Genomic DNA, 24,086 nt, shown 5'->3' with positions numbered 1-24,086 from the left:
GGTTGTGAACCTCACTGTGGTTCCTGGGAATTGAACTCAGGACCTCTGGAAGATCAGCCAGTGTTCTTAACTGCTGAGCCATCTCTCCGACTCATTCCACTTTGTTAAACACACAACCTCTACATCTACACTGGTGCAGTTGTAGCTGTAGCTGGAAGCTGTTGCGTTTTCGTTTGTTTGTTTGTTGAAAAGGTAGAGACCCAGCCTGGGACCACGTGTGCCAGGCATGTGAGCACTCGACCCCTGACCTACACCCTGCTCCATAGACCATGGAATTTCACTGACTCTAAGGAGACAGTTCTTGTAAAATAGCTATATTCAATAATAGGCTTTTTTTCTTTCCTTTTTTTTTTTTAGTGTTTTTTGGTTCTGGTTTGGATTTTTGAAACAGGGTCTCACTATGTAGCTGTCTGTTCTGGAATTCACTATGTAGACCAGGGTGGCTCTGAACTAACAGAGCTCTGCCTGCCTCTGCCTCCCAAGTGCTGGGATTAAAGGCCTGTGCCACCATGCCTGGCTCAGGTTTTTAAGTGTTTAAAGGGGTGATGGATAAAGTACTTAAGTTACTGTCTTTGTATTCTGTTCTTATTTTAGTGTATGTGTGTGCACACATGCATGAGTGTGAGTGCACATGTCCTCGAGTGTGCATGTGGAGGTGACAGGACAAATTTCAGGAGTCAGTCCTTCCCACAGTGAGTTCCAGTGATGGAGCTTAGGCCCTCAAACCTGCTGGCAAGTGCTTTTACCAAACCAATGAGCCATCTCACCAGCTCTTACCATATCGCTGTCAATTAGAGACAGCTGCAGATGAAAAAAGAAAACATTTTTATATTTGCAAAAGAATCTGCTGTTCGTTTTTATGCATTTTAATTTTCTTTCTTCCTCAGTGCTAGAGATGAAACTGGGGCCTCATAGCTGGGAGGCCAGCTGACCTCATCCTAAGCCCATTCAGCAGTTTTAAAACAAAAGGGCACGCCCATCTACCTCAGGCTTTCCCCGAACACCAAACCCACTCAATCCATGATCAGTTCAGTCAGTGTCACTTAGCCATTCTGGTTTGCACATTTTGGTGATGGGAGCATTTGAGATGAGTGACAGTTTGGGGGTGTTGTCTTTGGAGTGACCCTTGTATCTTGCTTGGTGTTTATGAATGCATACATTCCACTTTCTATGCCGCAGCTTTTTTCCCTACTGACAACACTTTCAACACCTTTGTTAGTTTAATCCTCACATTCTACAGTATTTCACTGAAAACATTTTCCTAAACAGTGTTATTTAAAAATATTTAATAAAATAAGCAGTGCTCCGATGTGTTTGTACATTTTGTAGTCTAGCCATCCAGAAACTTCTGGTCACAACATTGTCCAAATAATAAAAATAATCAGTTCTTCTTCCTAGTTAGTTTTCTCAGTATGGTTGTTAGTTTTTAACTGTAAAATGACTGAGTCAAAGAGTCTGATCATTTGAAAGCTGTTTCTGCTCACCCAGAAAGCCTGCAGCAGTCTGCATTCAGTTCATACTCTAGTGGACACAGTGAGAAAGCCTGCGGCCGTCTGCATTCAGTTCATACTCTAGTGGACACAGTGAGAAAGCCTGCGACCGTCTGCATTCAGTTCATACTCTGAGTACAATATGGTGGTTACAGTGCCCCCCAACCCTAAGCTCCATATAGCGACTTAGACCACTGTAGTGCCTGGTAATAAAAGCTTGCTGATTAGCTGCATGCCTGAGGTTTATAGACAATCTGGATCATCAATGCTTGTCATAAACCTGTTCCAAGTGTCCTCATTTGAAGGAAGAATTCTTTCCCATTAAACCATTGACCAAGAAGTTACAGAGCATGGTTGGAGCAGACAACAGCCCATGGTACTGCTGCCGTATCTTTTAAGCCTTAGAGCCTGGTGAAAATTGGCAGATGAAGTTGCCACAGATTGCATTCACAGTACTGAGCAGTTCAGTACACATAGGGAGATTAGAAACGGAGAAAGACTTAGCCAAGCCTCTTTAGATCTAGGCTGCTGTCTGCCAGTTTGCTGTTCCTGCAACTTCAGTCACGACTGGGGGCCACAGCTGCCCCGTGGTAGCTCTCTGTCATTAGAACCTATGCTGTGAACAACTGAGTACTGTTGGGTAGCTTATAGACAGGAAACTGTCTTACTGTGTTTTTATCATGGTCCTGTAGGTGAACAAAGCAAACATCAATTTTTTGAGGAAACTGGTTCGAAATGGCCCTGATGTTCACCCAGGAGCCAATTTCATCCAGCAGAGACACATGCAGATGAAAAGGTAATGCTTTCCCGGTTGTGTGGGATTAACCTGCCTGACGGTACTGTGAACCAGAACCATGGAATGCATTCTAGATACACTGACGGGCATTTTGGCGTGTAGAATGTAGATGTTTAAATTGACTAGTCCTGTGTCTGTCATTGTCTCTGCTCACTGCATATGCATGAAGTATTGTTCTCTTACATGGGACATTATTATATTAGACCTAGATACACAGACTCGCTTGAGATACGAACAGCTTGTTTTCTGTGTCACTGGGCTCTTGAGGATCTCTCATTGGTGTTCATTTCACCAAGTCTGGCTTGACAGCCAGGTGAGGTGACCACCAGTGGCTTATGTCGTGAGGGTTTTAAGGATCCCATAGAAGAAAGAATATTACTGTAGTTCTACGATTCTAAAACAAATACTTTCATATTTTAACATCCATCTCTCCTGGATCTGGAGACTGAATCCAGGGCCCTATGTACTGCTGAGCTGTACCTCCAGCTCCCAGCACCCTCTTATTAAAAATAGGGTCTCGCTGGGTGGTGGTGGCCCACACCTTTAATCCCAGCCCTCAGGAGGCAGAGGCAGGTGGATCTCTGTGAGCTCAAGGCCAGCCTGGTCTACAGAGCGAGTTCCAGGACAGCCAGGGCTGTACAAAGAAACCCTATCTCAAAAAAAGAAAAAAGAAAAGAAAATGGAGCCATGTATGGTGGCACATGTCTGTTGTCCCAGCATTGGAAGGCTAATGTAGGAGGCTCCAGGTCAGCCTGGGCTACATGGGGAGATCTTGTCTCATATAAGTCAGTAAATTTGTAGCGTCTTAGATTAGTTTAAGTGTCATAGACGTCAGTTTCTGATCTGAGTGGGAGAAATGTGTTGAGAGAACTTGGTTCAGAGACCATATGTGTGTGTGTATCCTGCACGCTCAGGTTCCTGAAGTATGGAAACCGGGAAAAGATGGCTCAGGAGCTCAAGTTCGGTGACATCGTAGAGAGACACCTGATAGACGGAGATGTGGTATTGTTCAACCGGCAGCCCTCGCTGCACAAACTGAGCATCATGGCCCATCTGGTAAGTGTGAAGTTGCTACTCTTAGTTCCCGCTGAGTGGGAACTTACAGGGTCTACTCAGAGCTGAATTCTGAACACGTGAAGTTAAAATTGCTGGAACTCTCCAAGTCTTGTAACTTTGAACTTTCTATTTCCCTTTCTGTTTAAATAAGACTTGTTTGTTTGTTTTTTTTGGTGGGGGGGTTGTTTGTTTGTTTGGGTTTTTTTGTTGTTTTTTTTCGATATAAGGTTTCTCTGTGTAACAGTCCTGAGTGTCCTGGAACTGGCTTTGTAGACCACGCCAGCCTCAAACTCACTGAGATCCTCCTGCCTCTGCCTCCCAAGTACTGGGATTAAAGGCATATGCCACTACTGCCCGGCAATAAAACTTGTTAAAACTTTAAATTTAGTGTGTGTTTGCATTCATGCCATGATGCGCATTCTCTTCTTCTCCCAGGTGCCTCCCCGAGATAAAAGTCAGATTGTCAGGAGTAAAACTTGGATTTTTGACTTTATTTCATCTTCATTTTATGTATACATATGTGTGGGTGGGTGTGTCTGATGTATGCCACATGTGTGCAGGAAAGTGTAGAGACCTGAAGAGGGCATGGGATCCCCTGGACTGGAATTGTAGGCAGTTGTGAGAGGCCTAAAATGGGTACTGAGAAGCAAACTGGAAGTGCTCTGGCGTAGCAAGTGCTTCTGACCTAAGAAGCATCACCAGCCCCTCCCTTCAGTGTTTTTAAGATGTGAGGTATAAGGTTCATGCACAACATTACTGTGGCACAGATCTAATTGAGAGTTGGAGTGAAAATTCCTGGAATGATTTCATTTGGCAAAGAAAAATATGTGTGTTGTGTACACAGCTTTATGTAAAATAGGCAAAAAATTGATTTGGTTTGCTTTTGCCTGTTAAGTTAGCAACTAAAGCCAGGTGGTGGTGGTGCATGGCTTTGATTCCAGCACTTGGGAGGCAGAGGCAGAGGCAGGTGGATTTCTGTGAGTTTGAGGCCAGCCTGGTCTATGGTGTAGGTTCCAGGACAGCTAGGACTGTTACACGGAGAAACCCAGACTTTTGCAAACAAAAAAAGAAAGGAAACTTAGCACCTAAAATGCTGAAGAGACTTGCACAGTGGGTCTCTTGCAGAGTGTTGAGTGCCACAGGCTTAGGGGCAGCATGACTTTGAAGAACGCTGAGGGCTGTGGGCCCCCTGCAGATGTTGCTTCACTGCTGCTACTGCTTTTCATCCCTGTGAGCTTGAAATGAGTCTAAAGGCTCACCAGATTCACGCTCATCTATTTGGCAGGGCTGATGCATACATAGATGGTGCTGGTTATTGCTCTTGGCTTGTTCAGGAATGTTCATGTGATCTGGCCACCCCACACTTGCTGATGCTGAGAAGTAGATTGAAATACTTGAGGGTATAAGGGATCCCCAATCTCTAATTTCTTTCTGTTCTCATGTGTTATCCAGGCTTCTTTTTTTAAAAAATTTAAAAATTATTTAAAAATTACGTGCATTGATGTTTTGCTATGGTTCCCCTGAAACTGGAGTTACAGACAGGTGTGAGTTGTGATGTATATATATGGGTGCTGGGATTTGAACCTAGGTCCTCTGGAAGAGCAGTTAGTGCTCTTAACCACTGAACCATCTCTCAAGCCCCATCCATACTTGTTTTAATGGAAGTATTTCCTCTGCTTTTAGGGCAGTGGCTCACTTTGAAGAACAGTTCACAAAGGAAATGCAGCACACACGGCTGGTTCTTTTCCCTTCATTATCAGTCTGGGGAGTTGAGACCCACTGACTTGCGAGTTCCTTACTTGATAGGCTTAGGATTCCCGACTTGTGGCTTCCCCTGTTATAGACTCAGTAGGAAACTTTATTAATACTTGAGGAGTGTGGACTGTACACATTGTCTCCGGTGTGGCCTCATAGTGTGTTAAATTTGGCTTGCTTGACTAAATCTACCAGTGATTTGTGTTAACCACAACAGAAGAAATAGAAGTTTACTTCCTTAAAGTTGCTAGTTTTCTAGGCAATGTTTGTTTTTTCCTCATGGCTTGAAACAAGGAAGCTTTTGGGTGCTCATGTTTTGTTTTGGTGTTCTACAGGCCAGGGTCAAGCCCCACCGGACCTTCAGATTCAATGAATGTGTCTGCACCCCCTACAATGCAGACTTCGATGGGGATGAAATGAACCTTCATCTTCCCCAGACAGAGGAGGCCAAAGCAGAGGCCCTTGTTCTCATGGGGGTAGGTACTGGGGTATTGCCTATGAAAAGGGCCCACATGAAAGCCAGGCAGGTACCAATGCCAGAGAAGCCGGGCTTTCCTGTTCTCACACATGCTACAAGGCTTGTGCTCTTCTGTCTCATTTTCTCGTTGGTTCCCTTTGAGCCTTTGAACAGTCTTGAAAGTAGTAGCATAAAAGTGAGTTATTCACAAGTGCTTTTTAGGATGGGATGACATTTTCTGGTCTTTACACTGGATTCTTGGAAGAATATATGTTGATGAGTAACAGCTATGAACTAGGTGGGAGGTGGTGGTACACATCTTTAATCCCTGCACTCTGGAGGCAGAGGCAGGCGGATCTCTGTGTTTGAGGCCAGTCTGGTCTACAAAGTGAGTTCCTGTACAGCTAAAGCTACACAGAGAAACCCTGTCTCAAAACAAACAACCCAACAAAAAAAGAAACTAAACTAAATAGCCTGAATGGTGGTGTATTGCATGCCTGTAATCCCAGCACTTAAGAACCTAAGCTGCAGAGGGAGCCCCAGCCCACTGGAGGCAGAGACGAGAACATTATGAGTTCAAAGCCAGCATGGACCACATGATCTTGTCTCAAAAAAGAAAAAGAAAAATTGTGCACCAGTACCAGTATGGGTATTATGGGGGAAGATGCCCTACTAAGTGGATTGCCCAGTATGTTGTAAATGAAAACTTTCCCAAAGTGTATTACGTGCTGCTTTGGCCTCTTAAAGGGCACTAGACTAATTATTTTTGTGACTGCTGTGGCTACAGAGGTTCTGTGATAGGGGGGTTCATGCCTGCTCTTAGGAGTTGGTCTCTACCTGTTGTTCCATCCACACTGCCCCTATGTCCTGCTGCACAAGGCACTGTTGGGTGTCTACTGTGTAGGGCTCTGCCCTTCTAGTAATCCCTGACTATTGACAAGTACAGCTTTGGACTTGTGGATTTTAATTGGGACCTGGTTTGTTGCCCATGTTGGCTTTGAACTCATGAGCTCAAGTGATCCTCCTGCCTCAGTCTCCCTAGTGGTCAAGAGTACACACATTATACCACATCTGGCTTGAGTATTTTTCCCCTCTGGCCTACATTCCTACATTATAAACTCACCCATGTATGTTTGTAAAAATTCCCTATTGCTACCCACAAAAACCACTTGTGGGGACAGAGTGTGGCTGTAACCCTTACTTCATTCCCAGCCCCACTAAAAGTAAACGAGTAAATAAATTCCAGTTACTTTTAACAACTAAACCACACTTCAAGCCTCCACAGTTGCTTGTTGAGATGGACTTGCTCTATAGCCCAGGCTAGCCTAGAACTCACTGTGATCCTCCAGCATCTACTCCTAGCACTAGGATAACAGACATGAGACACCATGCTTATCCATAGCCTCCATCACTGATGGGATACTTTAGCCTTGCATTGATGGAGGCCTTAGTCCATGGATTAGTTGTGGGATTTTGGATTGTCTATATTTGTAGTTAGGTTTTTTGTTTTTTTTTTTTTTTAGGAAAAAGCACATGCTGTTTTTGTTATTAAAATATTATGGGGAATAATAGCCACCACTTGGATTCAACCAGTTAAACTATGCCTGTCAGGAGCCATACCACTGTCATTTTGTTATAAGATCTCATTGATTAAAATAACAACCATAAACTACAGGCTTGGACACTTGGGGTGGAAGAGTCCCTTGTTCCATCTGAACACATTTCTTTGAGTTTCACTGGAGACATTTTGATGCAGCAGTTCTAAATCTATAGGGCCCAGCATGAATGTGGGCCCAGAGTACACAGATTTACAAAATCATGAAACTCTACCTCATGTCCCTACTAACGTGAGGCCACCTGCCGTCTTCCCTCTGAGAGGGTCTCTAAACCTAGCTGAGTGTGTCGTGGCCACTCCAGATGTAGGGCCATTACCCTGTGATGGCTCACAAATGGGAAGTAAAAGGTCTTTGCCTGACAGGACCTTGGACATGGTAAGGAGGCCCAGAAAACCCACAGACTCACAGAAGCACCTCCACAGCCTCTCATGAACATTAGAAGATTCCCGCTCTGACAAGGAACTTCTGCTTGCTCTCAATTGCTGTTAGAACTTAACAAGAGAAGTCATTCAGTTCTGTAATTGTGGAGAAACATGGAATTGATTGATTTCAGAGATACAGCTCTCACAGAAGGGAATGTTCTTAGCTAGGCTTGTCTACACACTTGTTAACACCAGCACTCAAGAAGTTGAGGCAAGAGCATCACCATGAGTTCCAGAGGAGCCTAGGCTACATAGTGAGTTCTAGGCCAACCTTGGCTACAGAGTGAGTCCCTACTAGGGACTTTTCTTTTCCCTTGATCAATAAGGCAACTTCAAGATAGTAAGAATGCTGGGGTGGAGACCTCTCAGCTCAGCAGTCATGTGATGCCTACAGTCACGTGATGCAGACCTTCAGGCTGCACTGTCCAGCCAGAGGGGCTGACTTGTGCTTGTTTCTTCTTCAGACCAAAGCGAACCTTGTGACCCCGAGAAACGGGGAGCCACTCATTGCTGCCATTCAGGACTTCCTAACAGGTGAGTGGACCTTGAGAGGAGGCTTTGGCTTCCCAGGCACAGTGATTCAGACGATGGCCTGAATGCTAGCTATTATCTGTACTTAGGAGTCTTCCTACTTTTAGTTTGACACAGGGTGCCCCTGGGTGGCTCAGCTAGTCTGGCCTGGCACTCAGAATCCTGCCCCGCACTCCCAGGTGCCAGGGTTACAGCTGTGCAGCACTATGCCCTGTCCTATATTTAGGTTTGTCGTTGACCCTTGAGCTTGCTCGAGGTATTTTTACTGGTTGTTTCTTCATTTGATTCTGTGTGTACTCACTGAGCTCCACAGACTTGGCAGGTGTTTGTCTGTTGTTTCTTTTGTGATGGAGGCTGAGGGGGGAATGGTGGTAGGGTGGGGCTTCATGTAGTCTGAGTGGGGGTACAGGGTGCTTTATGTAGTCTGAGTGGGGGTACAGGGTGCTTTATGTAGTCTGAGTGGGGGTACAGGGGCTTCATGTAGTCTGAGTGGGGTTACAGGGGGCTTCATGTAGTCTGAGTGGGGGTACAGGGGGCTTTATGTAGTCTGAGTGGGGGTACAGGGGCTTCTTGTAGTCTGGGGGTAAAGGGGGCTTTATGTAGTCTGAGTGGGGGTACAGGGGCTTCTTGTAGTCTGAGTGGGGGTACAGGGGGCTTTATGTAGTCTGAGTGGGGGTACAGGGGCTTCTTGTAGTCTGAGTGGGGGTACAGGGTGCTTTATGTAGTCTGAGTGGGGGTACAGGGGCTTCTTGTAGTCTGAGTGGGGGTACAGGGGGCTTTATGTAGTCTGAGTGGGGGTACAGGGGCTTCTTGTAGTCTGAGTGGGGGTACAGGGTGCTTCATGTAGTCTGAGTGGGGGTACAGGGTGCTTCATGTAGTCTGAGTGGGGGTACAGGGGTCTTCGTGTAGTCTGAATAGGGGTACCAGGCGGCTCCATTAGTCTGAGTGAGGGGGCCAGTGGGCTTCATGTAGGCTGTGTCAGGGGATTCAGTGGCCTTCATATAGGCTAAGTTGGGGGGCAGTTTGGTAGGGCTTCCTGTAGGCTGAGCATGTAGGGGGCATTCAGTAGGGCTTCATCTGGGCTGGCCCTGAGCTTCTGATGCAGCCAAGGCTGATCTTCCTGAAACTGGGGGTTTTCTAGGCCTAGTATCTGGCCTAGACTCTGCCACAGGTCTGAAATGAGGCAGTAGATGAACAAAGCCACTTGACTGACTTTGTCGAGTTGGGGGCACAGTCAGCATCTCTGTTTTTATTCTTCTCTGGGAACTAACTGTCTGACTTCACTTGAAGGTTGAAAATGTGTGCATTCCCCTATGTAGTCTTTTCTTTTTTGTGCTGTTTCTTTCTTTTTTTTTTTAAGAAGCATAAATATTTATTTGTAACAAACTCCTTTGAGTGCAGTGTTAAAAATCTACAACTTCGCCGGGCGGTGGTGGCGCACGCCTTTAATCCCAGCACTTGGGAGGCAGAGCCAGGCGGATCTCTGTGAGTTCGAGGCCAGCCTGGGCTACCAAGTGAGTTCCAGGAAAGGCGCAAAGCTACACAGAGAAACCCTGTCTCGAAAAACCAAAAAAAAAAAAAATCTACAACTTCTTGTTAAATTCACATTTTTTGTGCTGATTCTTTACACTAGGTGCCTACCTTCTCACCCTGAAGGATACTTTCTTTGATCGAGCCAAGGCTTGCCAAATCATTGCTTCAATCCTTGTTGGCAAGGATGAGAAAATTAAAGTGCGCCTCCCACCCCCTACAATACTAAAGGTGTGTTGGGGTCCGTGTGGGTGGCTGGTGGAATGGAGGGGCCGTGCTGGTGCTGGGCTCGCAGGTAATCCCTGCACCCTCTTACCTTACTGAAGTGGACCGTGCCGAGACCAGCCCAGCGCTCATCTGCTGCCTCCTTTCCTCCAGCCTGTCACCCTGTGGACCGGAAAGCAGATCTTCAGTGTCATCCTCAGACCCAGCGATGACAATCCAGTGAGGGCCAACCTCCGGACCAAGGGCAAGCAGTACTGTGGCAAGGGGGAAGACCTCTGCGTCAATGACTCCTGTGAGTGAAGGAACAGGACGGGGTGGGAGGAGCAAGCAGGTGGCCTAGAGTGAGCTTCACTGCCTAAGAGCAACTTCACTGTTCCTGCAAGGGCTAGGAAGGAAGTTTTCCTCAGGAAAAAAAGTGTAGCTGCGCTCTCTGTCTCATTGTCAGTCTCTAGATGGGAGATCATTTGGACAGAGTTGCAGTGCTCAGAATGGCCCTTTTTAACGGTTTTGTCAGTTGATGCAATTTGTCTTTCTAGGGGAGGGAGGGGCAGGTGGGCATCAAAGGTTATATATATATATATATATATATATATAGCACTGGTTTTCCTCATAGTTGTTGCCTTAACAGAAAACAAAGTTTTAAGGAGAAATTCTTTGGGTGTACTTGGAATTTTCATTTTTCTCAACCAGATAATTGTTCATTTAAATGCATTGTCAGTATTACCCTTCCAGATGTTACGATCCAGAACAGTGAGCTGATGAGTGGCAGCATGGACAAAGGAACTCTGGGGTCAGGATCCAAGAACAACATCTTCTACATCTTGCTACGAGACTGGGGGCAGAATGAGGCTGCCGATGCCATGTCTCGGCTTGCCAGGCTGGCTCCTGTCTACCTATGTGAGTTTCTCAGCAGCTTCCTGTTTCATGTTAATGCTGCAGTAGGCAAAGTCTTAGTGCCTTCTGACAGTGTGTTCTTTCACTTTTTCATTCCCACACCCACACAGGATAAAGTATGCTGAGTCATTTGTGCATTTATCAGTGACTTGACTCAGTACTGACAAGTTGGTTGTTTGGAATTTGATTTTTCATTTTTTCTAATCAGAATCTGTGGTAGCTTCTTATTGTCTATGAATGGGTGTATTGCATAAAAAGCTCTTTGTGGGCTGCTTCCCAAGTACCCAGGGAAGCTCTGTAGCCTTTGGGCCGCCCTTAATTATCCCAACCAGATGATTCATTATTGCCCCTCTGTGCTTACGTACTTTGCTTGTTCATACTTTGAGGGTGGCATAAATCAAGTGATTTCTACATGTTTCCTAAAATTGAGTTTTATTGCTGTTGGTGTGTGTGTGTGTGTGTGTGTGTGTGTGTGTGTGAGAGAGAGAGAGAGAGAGAGAGAGAGAGAGAGAGAGAGAGAGAGAGAGAGAGAGTGAGTGAGTATGGGTACACTAGTGCCATATAGCATGAGTGTGGAGGTGAGTCTTAGGGATCAGACTCTGGTAGTCAGGCTTGGTGGCGAGTGCTTTTATTCACTGAACCATCTTGCCAACCATAAAATTTTGATTCTTCTTGTTTTGGCTAACTCTTGCCTGGATGGAAAATTCTAGACGGAATATTTTCTCTCAGAAGTTCCTCAGTATTGTTCTATTCTGTTGTAGCTTCTCGGGTGCTGGGGAAAGGGTGCAGCCATTTCTAGTCCCACAGTGTTTTGAACCTTTTTTTTCCCATCCTGGAGGCCATAGAGTCTTATATTTAGTATTTTCCCAAAAGTTCACAGCAATGCCCTGGGGTAGGCTTTTTATCTTGTGCTAATCACTCAGTCAGCTCCTATAAACTTGCAGCAGTGTCCTTCTTTCTGGAAATTTCCTCAATATTTCTTTGATAATTTTATCTGCATTTCTTTTTGTTTGGAACTTGTGTTAATTGCATTTCCAGTTATGGGATCAATTCTGCTTTTCTTATCTTTCTTTTATTTAATCTATGTCTTTAGTCATTCCTTTTGTCTTTTATTATTTCTGTTGATATAAAATGTTATCTTTGGTAAGTTTTGAATTTCTTATAAAATTTCCCATGATTATTATTTGCAGATAAGGTGGGGATTTGTCTGTTCTCTACACTGGGATTTTTTCCCAATTTCCTCTGTTTTATTTGTTTATGTTTTCAAGATAGGATCTACTATGTAGCCCCCACTGCCCTGGAAAATGGCATATAGACCAGGCTGGCCTCAAGCTCATGGGCATCTGCCTGGCTCTGCCTCCCATGCACTGGGATTAAGGGTGTGCACTGCCACACCAGGCTGGAGCGGCCCCATTCTGATCTCTGGATTTGACTTTGACTGCTCTGAAGGAGTTTTACTGAGTATTTTCATATTTGCTCCCTGAATCTTCCATTTCCTTTCCTTTTGTATTTGTGGTCTCATATTTCATGTTAAAAACTCTCCTAAAGGGCAAGAGAGATGGCTGAGAAGTTAAGAGATCAGAGGTCCTGAGTTCATTTCCCAGTAACCACATGGTAGCTCACAACCATCTGTAATGAGATCTGGTGCCCTCTTCTGGCATGCAAGCATACACAGGGAACATTGTTCTTGGTTATCCACTCATCCTTGGGGTGTGAGACTAATAATCACTGACTGGAAATAGAGCTGCAGGGTTTATTGTCCTTGGTTTATTGTTAAGGTTCCTTGGTTTGAGCTGAGAGCCAACCTTCTCACTGCAGGGCCACCACTTACCCTGTCAATAACAGTTTTCTCTAGGGAGGCTTGATTTCCTCAGAGACATCTCTTCTAGTTTCAGTCTCCCACCCTGGGGATAGAGCCTTGGAAGCTGGCCAAGGCGGGAGCCCAGGCTGCCATCATATATTGCACAGATGGTTCTCCAAGCTCTTGTCGTCCTATCCGGCTGTGACTGGTATTCTCAAATCCAGAACCCTTGGGTCTTCCCTGAGGACGTGAACTGCCATCTTCCTTCCGAGCAAAGCCCAGAGCCAGTTCCTTACACAGACTCTCCACATTCCATGTCTCCAGTACATTTATCTCTGTGTCTGTAAAAACTAGTGGTCTCACTTCCAAGCCTCTCCAGACTTGTTGGTTCTCTACCTGAAGACATTGAAAGGGCCTCTCCTTCCCTGTGCAACTAAGACTGAACACTCAGTCACCCACCCACTTCTTCACAGCTTAGTCCAAGTCTACTAGAGATGGTGTTTATATTTGCCTTTTTTTTCTTATTGGGAAGTAAACCCAGATTCACATAGTGCTCTCGCTCTCTCTCCACTGAGTTACACCCCAGTCTTCCTCCTTTTCTCTTTGAGAGTGATTTCTGAGAGGAGGAGGGCAGGCAGCAGGGATGAGCTCTTCCTGACAGCTTGACACTAATGGTTATGGCTCGTTTGCTCTGCCTGCCAATTCTTCCTCAGCTAACCGTGGGTTCTCCATCGGGATTGGTGATGTCACACCTGGCCAGGGACTGCTGAAGGCCAAGTATGAGCTACTGAATGCTGGCTACAAGAAGTGCGATGAATACATTGAAGCCCTGAACACAGGCAAGCTGCAGCAGCAGCCAGGCTGCACTGCTGAGGAGACACTAGAGGTGAGACTGCCCTCCTGATCAGCATGGTCAGCTGTCCTGCTTACAGTGTGTTTGGGATGGGCCAAAAGCCATGAAGAGAAGGTGGCCGAGAAGCAAGAAGGGACGTGTTCTTGTCCCGTTCCTGCAATGTGTTCTTGTTTGTTTGGCAGTGTGGGACCTTTGCTCTTTTAGCATTCACACTCTGGTATAAAAACATGGGTATCTGTTCATTTGACAGCATGGGGCTGTGCTTCACTGGGGCTGCTCTGACTGTCCCTCAGGTCCTCAGCCCTCCCTCTTTGCAGCATCCTCCCACAGACACCACACCAGCGCTCAGTGTATTGATCATTACCATGACTTGGATACAGGATAGGAAATATTCATGTTATATTGTCTCACCCAGGCCACAGCCTCCTCATGTTTGAAACCATTTGGCTGAGTGCTGAGCTGGCGACATCAAAAATCTATCTTCTCCTCTAGGAGCCTGAAGTTCAAAAGCAAATGGACCAGGAGTTGGGGAACTGGGCTTTGTTTTGTTGTATTTCATGACAGTCTCATTCTGTAGCTCAGGATGGCCACAATTTCAATGTCTTCTGACCTCAGCCTCAAGTCCTGGGATTTGCAAGTACATGTTAATATACCTGGCTATCTTCTGCCTTCTGCATAGTCTATGTCTTGCACTTTTCCCTCCCTAGAGTGTGGAAGATAGGCTCTTAAAGTATCCAGTCTTCCCAGCTGGGTGTGGTGGCACATGCCTATAATCTCAACCACCTAGAGAATGAGGCAGAAAGATGGAGAGTTCAGAGCCAGTGTTTTGTTTTCTGTTCAGATCATATAAATAGTTTGCTAAAGAGGGTTCAAAACCAGGTCAGGCAAGTTTAGCAATACAGTAACTAAAAGAGAGGTGGGAAGATGAATTCTTTCTTTCTGTGAGGGTTTTTTTGAGACAGGCTTTCTCTAAGTAACCTATAGCCACTAATTCACAGTCTTGCCAGAGTCCTGAGTGCTGGGTTCACAGGAGTGTACTAATCCCCTGGAAGTCTGCTCCTTTTCAGTCTTCTGAGTTTTAGACAGAGAGGTAAGAGGAGGCTTCTCACTGTACCTACCTAGAAAATTAATTAAGGTCTTAATAGGACCGCGATTTCTAGAGGGCTCATCAACCTTAAATTGTGAATTTTGACTGTGCTCACAGGTCAGGGTGTCCAGGAGTCATCTTGTCACATTTTTTGCTCATGCAGATTGAAAGCATGCTTTATGAGAACAGGTAGAGACAGACTGTACAAGCAGAGCGAACAGTTCTCCTTCACATGAGCATTGTGCATTTATAGGGGCACATGTACACATGACTGGATGTAGGATTTTGTTATAATTTGCTATTCATACTCTTCCAGACCCTTGCAGAAGAAAGGCCTTTGTGCAGCTTGCACTTTTTGATTGTCTGAGTTCAGGAAACTTCATTGATTAGAAATATGACATCCTGATGAAATGTTCTCTAATTTTCTATAAATGTCAGATTAAAGGTTTGTGATCTGCTGAGCCAGAGGCTGGCTCCTCACAGACTGTATTTTCTTCCCTCCTCTGCCCTTCCCCCCAGGCCCTGATCCTGAAGGAGCTGTCTGTGATCAGGGACCATGCTGGTAGTGCCTGCCTCCGAGAACTGGACAAGAGCAACAGCCCCCTCACCATGGCCTTGTGTGGCTCCAAAGGTGAGTTAAGCCCTCAGGGTTGGCTGTTTGTGTGCCCTGCCAGGGGCTTGGCTCTAGAACATGTCTTTGGTGGTGGTAACTTCATAGAGGCTCTTCATTTCTTTAAGTGCCTGTCTCTAAATCATGGAAATCTGACCTTGAAACTACCTTGGGGTAGTTTAAGTCTTTTGGAGAAGCTGGTTGATAATGTGGCTGGGTTCCTGAGTTTGAAGGTGCTTTGACCAAATTTGGTGTTAAAAAGAAAGCTGGGAAATTTTAGTAATAGATTTAGCAATATAGCAATCTTTTTTCCTGTCTTGTGGTGCTGAGGATGTGGGAGGCCAGCTCCCCCCTTTTCAAGGGTTTCCATGAGGTGGAAAGAGGGATAAGAAAATATTAGATAGAAAGATAGCGAAGAGGAGAAAGACAAAAACACAGGATAGCTTTGGGAGGACCTGGGTCAATACCCAATGACCTTTTCTGTTTATTCAAAAGGACTTTTTATAACAATGCCAAGGGGCAGGGCAAAAGACCACCCATTTGCTAGATCAAAGCACACTGCACAGCTAAGTGTAGACTCTTCCAAACACCTAGTAACCATGTCCGTGGTCAGATCATCCCCTTATGCAGCCCTGCTGGGTAAAGCAAACTCAGATTTTCTGACTTTGAGTAATTTGGGCCTCCACAAATTTCCCCTTCTTAGTAATATAAATCTCAAGTGGGAGTACAGAGCTTAACTCTGTGCAGCTCTGAATCAGCTTTCCACTAAGAGCTTGCAAGTAGCTGGAATAATTAAAGCAATACTCCTGCTCCTTATGGCTGCTAGACCTCCTAGTAAAGGAGTAGAGGATGATAAAGATAGAATGACCTTTTTGAATGGGTCTAGGATGTCTATAGCAGCCTCAGATGCACAAAGCCCTTTTTTAAAATCAGTGACCTCTTGATGTAACTGTAGCAAATAAATCAGTAAATTCCTGATGCAACTGCATCAAACCATGGTTTATTAATATCAACAGATTAATGTAATTCTAGCATGAATATTACTATACACAATTATAATTCTTACAAACTTACATCCAAAAGCAAACTCTCAATAGGACTATTTACACTTTCACAAACTTTAGCAAATATTCAAAAGTGATTTTTTAATAAAACATTTTGCATTTCTTGCTAACAAAACATAAGGTACATTAACACAAGTTAACATTAATCCATTCAAAAGACAAGAAAACATTTTTTAAAAAATTAAACACCGCCCCCCCCTTTTCTTTATAATTTTTTGAGCTGCATCTTGGGCCTGTGTAGAAAAAAAAAAACCAAACTTCTCCATTTAAACAGAACCATTTTGTTTTGGAACACAAAACAATTTGTGAACCACCACAGTTAATAAAGCATATATGCATACACAAAACAGTTCATAAGTCATCACAGTTAATAGGGTTTATATTTGTAAGTAAATTCAAAATTGTCCTATTGTAATTGAATCACTCCTGTCCATTCTATTTCTTAAGTCTGAAAAGTTCAAAACGACAGTTCTGGTACCAGTCTTAATATTCCACTAAAAGCTTTCTGATACTAGCCTTAAAGTTCCAAATGTGAAGAAGCCCACAACCAAAAACTTTTTGCAGTTCCTCTAAATGCAACAGTTCAGTTCAAACAGTCTCTGAAACTTTGCTTTCAGTTACAGCAACATTTTATGACAGTCTTGTAGATGTAACCAACGGTCTTATAAAATAAGAAACACAGAGTCAATTCAGAGAAGAAAGCCAAGAGGTCAGAGCTAAGAGCCTCACCCTTCCTGATTCAGGGATCCTCTCCAGCCAAGAGAGCTCTCCGAAAAAGACCTACTTCCTGTGTGTCTGTCTTTAAAGTCTTCCTGTTCTGCCTTCTCATTGGTTGTAAACCCAAACATGTGACTGCCTCGTCACTGCCTGAATGTACCGCCCTCCAGGTCCTTAAAGGCGTGCGCCACCGCCGCCATGCACTTGCTATGACTCTAATAGCTCTGACCCCCAGACAACTTTATTTATTAACATACAATTAAAATCACATTTCAGTACAAGTAAAATACCACCACATTTTTCCTTTTTTATTTTAATAAAAAGGAAAAAAAAAGAAAAAGGTTATAACTAACAAAAGAAAAACTATATACAAAAGTACAATGATTATATACAATATATACAAGTAATAAATGTCTAAACAATGTCTAGTCCATTTGTATTTGACAAATTCAGAGAAAATAATTTCATTATCTATCCTATTTTGTTAAGTCCAAAATGTATCTAATTCACTTTTTATCCTAATTAATCTTTAATTATAACTAACTAACCTTTAACTATAACTACCTAATCTTCAACTCCCTCAGAGACCCAAGAAGGAAATAATATTAGCTAACAAAAATAAAAACAGAAAGTGCATGCAAGCAACTTCCAAAAAATTTGTGAGTTGACAGAAACAGCCAGCTGCCTGGACAGTCACCTGAGGTTTCTCCACAGTGTTGGGGCATCATCTTCAGTCTATAGGCTTAGCATATCTGACAGACTCATTTGTGAAGTAGGATGTACACAAGGTCAACAGTTCAACCTCACATTGGGTGAGAGCAGTCCATGTACCAGAAACATCTGAATTCCACTAGTGTCATGCCATGATTCAGGATTTTAAATTCTGGAAATTGTTGTTCGTTTTTTAATTCAGCTGTCCATTTTTCTTGGCTGTGTATATATGGCTTCATCTCAGCATCCCGTTCTTCTCCACATCCCTCTGTCAAATGCCAGTTTACTATTGTGAGGCGTAAGCTTAGTTACTCTTCAAGAATAACTGTTTTAGCTGCTGTTTCATTGCACATCAGAAGCCATCGGCCCATTGTCTATTTAGCTGCCTTCGAAGAAAAGGGCACTGTACCTTTTCCGAATTGCGAAGGCCATTTCAGTGATGGTGCCATATTGTCCTGGCCTCAGAAGATGCCTTTTGATAAAGCCATAATCATACTTGTTTTGGCAAGAATCAGTAGTTTTTTGTTTCATGTCCTGTCTGTCCATTTTGTCAGCAGTTGATTCGAGGATACTTTGTTGTCCAGTGGCTAACTTTTGCCATAATGAAAGTTAACTCCATATGCAGTTTCTTCAATGCCCATATTTTTTCTGAAGTAGATTGGTACTGCCAGGAGCCGACATGTCTCATAATCATAACAAAAAAGAAAAGTTTTTTAAGTTATTAAAACATTTTAAATACCATATTCTGTAGATCTCTGAAGGGTTTGAAGATGACCTGTCTAAAATATATCTGTTCAATTTTTAAAACATATCTAATATGACTACAAGTTCTATTGTAATGTCTAACTATTAACTTTCATTTTTTTTATATCCTAATAGTTGGTAATAATAACATTCAAGGATCAGAAAATTGCATTGTTAAATGAACGGTATAAGTACAATTAGAGATATACATATAGCATTTTCTAACAATATCAATTTTAATATATATATATAATTTGTATACAATATAAAACAATCCAATCCAATGGTTGAAGAACTATCACCTCCTCTAATTAAGAGGTTTTTCTTGTTCAAATCGAACCTTTATCAATTTTGATGGTACCCACAACTTATCTTCTCCTGTAGAAACAAAAGCAAAACCTCGTCCCCAACGTAACACATACCCTGGTTTCCATTCTGAGGTCAGCACATCCTTAAAGTATATAGGCTGATTTAATTCTGTAGTTTTTCCTATTATCCAATGTCTCTCTGTAGCTGTTGTTCCTTTTTCATTGGCATTAAGAAAATTTAAAGTTAATAGAGCATTATGTAGTCTGTTTCTGGGGGTTTTTGTTACCCCTTTCTGTTTATTTAGCATATCCTTTAGAGTTCTGTTTGATCTTTCTATAACTGCTTGACCTGTAGGATTATGTGGTATGCCTGTAATATGCTTTATATTGTAATAAGCAAAAAACTGTTTTATTTTAACAGAGACATATGATGGAGCATTATCAGTTTTGATTTGTGCAGGTATATCCATGATGACCATAACTTCTAGCAAATGAGTGATTACAGAATCAGCTTTTTCAGAACTCAAAGCAGTTGCCCACTGAAATCCTGAATAAGTATCGATAGTGTGGTGTACATATTTCAGTTTTCCAAATTCTGCAAAGTGAAACACGTCCATCTGCCAGATTTCATTCCTTTGAGTACCTTTTGGGTTACATCCAGTTGGTAATGGCGTTTGATTGTAGAAGGAACAAGTAGGACATTTCTTTACTATTTTTTTGGCTTGTTGCCAGGTTATGGAAAAATCCTTTTTTAAACCTTTACTATTGACATGATGTTTTTTATGAAATTCTGAGGCCTCCAGCACATTTCCTATCAATAATTTATCAATTTCATCATTGCCTTGTGCTAAAGGGCCTTGCAGACCAGTATGGGATTGAATGTGAGTTATATATAAAGGATGACTCCTTTTTTTGATTGTATCTTGTAATTGAATAAATAGTGAAGTTAATTCTGAAGCATCAGGGATAAATTCTGCAGTTTCAATATGTAATACTACTCTTTCAGCATACTGAGAGTCGGTTACTATGTTGAGAGGTTCTGAAAAATCCATTAATACCAACAGAATAGCATACAATTTTGATTTTTGAACTGAATTATAAGGACTTTGAACCATTTTACTTAAATTTTTTGATTTGTAACCTGCCTTTCCTTGTTTGTTGGCATCTGTATAAAATGTACAAACTCCAGATATGGGTTTTTCCCGTACAATTCGAGGCAAGATCCAATCAGCTCTCTTTATAAGATCAATTCTATCGCTTTTGGGATATTTGCTGTTAATGTCTCCCAAAAAATTACTGCAAGCTCTTTGCCAAGGTTTACTTTCTGTCCATAATTTTTTAATATCCTCCTTAGTTAAAGGTACGACAATTTTTGCTGGGTCTATTCCTGCTAATTGACGAAGTCTCAATTTTCCTTTTTAAATCAAGTCAGAGATTTTTTTTACATAAGTTTTTAATTTTTTATTTGGTTTATTTGGTAAAAATATCCATTCTAATATAATATCTTCCCTCTGTATTAATATTCCTGTTGGAGAATGCCTAGAAGGTAAAATAACCAAAATGCAATCCAGCTTTGGATCAATACGATCCACGTGCCCTTCATGTACTTTCTTTTTTACCAAGGCCAATTCTTTCTCAGCTTCAGGTGATAATTCTCTTGGACTATTTAAGTCCTTGTCACCTTCTAAGGTTTTGAACAAATTATTCAGTTCATCATTTTTTACCCCAACAATAGTTCGTAAATGAGAAATATCTCCAAATAATCTTTGAAAGTCATTAAGAGTCTGTAGTCGATCTCTCCTAATTTGTACCTTTTGGGGTCTAATTTTTTGTAGCTCTATTTTATATCCTGTCACGTTGGGCACCAAATGTAGATGTAACCAACGGTCTTATAAAATAAGAAACACAGAGCCAATTCAGAGAAGAAAGCCAAGAGGTCAGAGCTAAGAGCCTCACCCTTCCTGATTCAGGGATCCTCTCCAGCCAAGAGAGCTCTCCGAAAAAGACCTACTTCCTGTGTGTCTGTCTTTAAAGTCTTCCTGTTCTGCCTTCTCATTGGTTGTAAACCCAAACATGTGACTGCCTCGTCACTGCCTGAATGTACCGCCCTCCAGGTCCTTAAAGGCGTGCGCCACCGCCGCCATGCACTTGCTATGACTCTAATAGCTCTGACCCCCAGACAACTTTATTTATTAACATACAATTAAAATCACATTTCAGTACAAGTAAAATACCACCACACAGTCTTACCCTAGGAACTCTGCCTCAGGGTGAAGGTTGTATCACCATCACCATAGCTGAGCAGAGTCCTTTGGAAAAAATTATCTGTGCAGCTAGCAAATAGAAGCTGTGTGACTTTTTTACAGTCCCAATCCCAGGACTGAGGGCTTTCAACTGCCTCTTACCCCAGGAGTTCAAGGTTCCTCCCTGCAGCTATGAGCTACAGCTCTCATTCAGCAACCTGGTCTGGAAGGAAACCCAGCCTCGGCCAGTAGCAGCCACTGCACCCCGGCTCCATTACCTACTTTGCCAGTAGTCTTCGAATGCAGCACTCAGAGTCCAGGAAGCCTCTGGGGGCTGCCCTTGGGGCAGCTCTACCTTACTCTGCTGCTGGGAGCTCAGGCTGGTGTGAGTTTCAGTGTATCCACCATTCAACCTGGAGCACTGCTGTTGCACATGGCTGCTAAGACTCAGACCCATTTCATTGCAGGGAGGACTCGAAAACTTCCTCTGCTTTCTCCACATCCCTGGGTACGTTCCACCCTGGTGTGCTGTCAGCTAGCAGTTTCCCCAGGGTCTGAAGCACTACCTCCATCATGGTCTCACCCTCGGGGATGCTGTTCTGCAAGCTGCTGCCTGCCATTCTCCTCTCTTGTGGTCTGGTGTCTCTGCTGCTTAGCTTGTCAAGGTTGTCAGCTTGTCAGTCTGCTCTCACAAGCACTCTGGCTGACTGCGCTCTCCTCACCACAGCCCCGCTATGGCAGAAAGTACGCAGACCTAAACACAGGATAGCTTTGGGAGGACCTGGGTCAATACCCAAGGCCTTTTCTGTTTATTCAAAAGGGCTTTTTATAACAATGCCAAGGGGCGGGGCAAAAGACCTCCCCTTTGCTAGATCAAAGCACACTGAACAGCTAAGTGTAGACCCTTCCAAACACCTGGTAACCACGCCTGTGGTCAAATCATCCCCTTATGCAGCCCTGCTGGGTAAAGGAAGCTCACATTCTCTGACCCTGAGTAATTTTGGCCTCCACATGAGGATCAAACCCGGGGCCTCATGCATCTTAGGCAAGTGCTCTATCACTGACCTATAGCACTAGCTTAGATGTAGCAAACTTCCTTAGCTTCATATTTACTCAGACTCTTACAGCATTAGGTTTCCTAATACCATGCTCAAACTCAGAACCTCAGGGCCTCTATTGCTGTCATTTTGTTCATTATGAAGTAAAATCCCTGCTCTCTAAGTTGGCTGCCTTTTACCCATTGTTCTACTCCCTGCTCCTGTACACACCTGGGGTCTCCCCTCTTCTATCTTTGCTTCTCTCTCTTCCACACACATTCAGATTCCTTCTCCCCATCCTCTCTCTGCAGACCCCATGTCCAGAGGCCAGTCTGACGGTCATCTGAAAGACTCCAGTGGCCCTTCCCTGCACCCCACACCTGCACATGCTCCAGAGCCCTTTCCTTGGTTCCAACTGTTACTGTAGTACTGTCCTTCAGTCCCTTGGACTCCTAGGCTGTGAGAGTAAGGGTTGTGCTGTGTCACATTCTATTTTATCCCTCTGTCCTGCCTGGCTTCTGTTATTGTTTCCAGTACAGTTTTACATTTCTGACCTGTTCCCAGGTTCCTTCATTAACATATCACAGATGATCGCCTGTGTGGGACAGCAAGCCATCAGTGGCTCCCGGGTTCCAGATGGCTTTGAAAACAGATCTTTGCCTCACTTTGAGAAGCATTCGAAGGTAAATGGCAGTGGAAGCTTGAAGGTCTGTTTGTCTAGAATGTCCCTTGAGGAACACAGACTTATCAGGATCTAAAGCCATTGGTTATTTTCACTGGGTGTTTACATAGAATGTGTGGCTGTGGCATTGAGTTGCACTTCATGTCAGTCTTCACCCATGTGAAGTTCCTCTTCGGTGACTGTTGGTATGTCAGAGTTGCACCACCATCACTACAGTCTATTTTACCTTTTCAGTAGCTCTAGCTCCAGGTGGATCTGGTTTGGAGGTGTGCAGGACTGGCTCACAATAAGGATGTCTTGAAGACAGTGGCTTCCCAGGGAGTGACTTGGGTGCCCTCTGAGGTCCTTAACACTTCTGGGATAGCAGCTCCAACTCATATTTTCCTCTTCTGAGCCATTTACCTGCACTGGCACCCTAGCAAAGATGGTGTGTCCAAATTATTTCTCCTGTAGGCAAGGGTGTAGGGTACCTGCCAGTTCTTGGGTCACTGGCTGGATATGTGTGTAGCCTCCAGGGGACATTTTCTTATGTGGATGGATTTTAGAATTTTGGAACTTGAACTATGTTTGATTTTCTTTTTTCCTCCCTCTCTTTAGCTCCCTGCTGCCAAAGGTTTTGTGGCCAATAGCTTTTACTCTGGCTTAACACCTACTGAGTTTTTCTTCCACACAATGGCTGGTCGAGAGGGACTTGTAGACACTGCTGTAAAGACTGCTGAAACAGGATACATGCAGGTAACTTGAGGAAGTGTCATTGGCAGCAGAGCAACAGCACTGTGTGAGAGTAAGCCATGCCTGTTCTGTGCGTAGGTTTGTGTGTGTGTGTGTGTGTGTGTGTGTGTGTGTGTGTGTGTGTGGGTGTGTGTGTGTGTGCGTGCGCGCGCCCGCGCGTTTTATACAAGAGCTGAGATTTACCCCCCTTCTTGGTGTTGAAGGGGAACATTTAGTTGGTGCTCTGGAACTAAAGAAACAAAATAATAACCAAGCTCAGATTATCCTGTGTACTCTGAAAGGTAGAGATGAGATCAGAGTCCCAAATGGCTAGGTCCTCTAGAGGGGGATGCTGAGCTTGTAGCCTGGACTTCTCATTCAGCCTCCCTTAGCTGTTTCCTAACATGACTGGGGCATGAGGGTGATAACTGCCTGCCAGTTACTGAGAGGTTTCTGACTCTCACCTTGCCACTGGTTAGGTCTGATCATTCATCCTTTCCGTGGCTCCCAGGAATTATAGCTTCAGGGTGACAGGGCTGATCTAGAGGGTTCTTTGCTGCACTTATAAATGGCTGTGAAACTTGACCCTCTGTGTCTCCCTTAAGGTCACAGCAGAGGATTTCTTTTCAGACTCTATGCTCATTTCCACTCTCCAATTCTTCAATAGCTCTATGTGTTACAAGAAAATCAGTGTGTGTTTCTGTTGCTGGAGATTGAACTCAGGGCCTCTTAATGCTAGGCCAGTG

General features: G+C 43.7%; 1 protein-coding gene across 1 annotated transcript in view; it reads left to right on the top strand.

Moving 5' to 3' along the window:
- Nucleotides 1-24,086, top strand: part of Polr3a (RNA polymerase III subunit A) — a 47,383-nt gene that overhangs the window by 9,726 nt on the left and 13,571 nt on the right. Inside the window, exons 9-19 of the mRNA XM_052733622.1 lie at nucleotides 2,183-2,286; nucleotides 3,201-3,342; nucleotides 5,433-5,573; nucleotides 8,057-8,126; nucleotides 9,757-9,884; nucleotides 10,032-10,170; nucleotides 10,611-10,775; nucleotides 13,287-13,459; nucleotides 15,033-15,144; nucleotides 22,512-22,630; nucleotides 23,227-23,364. Of these exons, the coding sequence (XP_052589582.1) occupies nucleotides 2,183-2,286; nucleotides 3,201-3,342; nucleotides 5,433-5,573; nucleotides 8,057-8,126; nucleotides 9,757-9,884; nucleotides 10,032-10,170; nucleotides 10,611-10,775; nucleotides 13,287-13,459; nucleotides 15,033-15,144; nucleotides 22,512-22,630; nucleotides 23,227-23,364 (1,431 nt within the window). The remainder of the gene's footprint in view (nucleotides 1-2,182; nucleotides 2,287-3,200; nucleotides 3,343-5,432; nucleotides 5,574-8,056; nucleotides 8,127-9,756; nucleotides 9,885-10,031; nucleotides 10,171-10,610; nucleotides 10,776-13,286; nucleotides 13,460-15,032; nucleotides 15,145-22,511; nucleotides 22,631-23,226; nucleotides 23,365-24,086) is intronic.

Source organism: Peromyscus californicus, unplaced genomic scaffold (assembly GCF_007827085.1).
Source record: "Peromyscus californicus insignis strain IS unplaced genomic scaffold, ASM782708v3 Scaffold_12__1_contigs__length_115047231, whole genome shotgun sequence".
NCBI lineage: Eukaryota > Metazoa > Chordata > Mammalia > Rodentia > Cricetidae > Peromyscus > Peromyscus californicus.
This window is presented reverse-complemented; position numbering and strand designations above follow the sequence as displayed.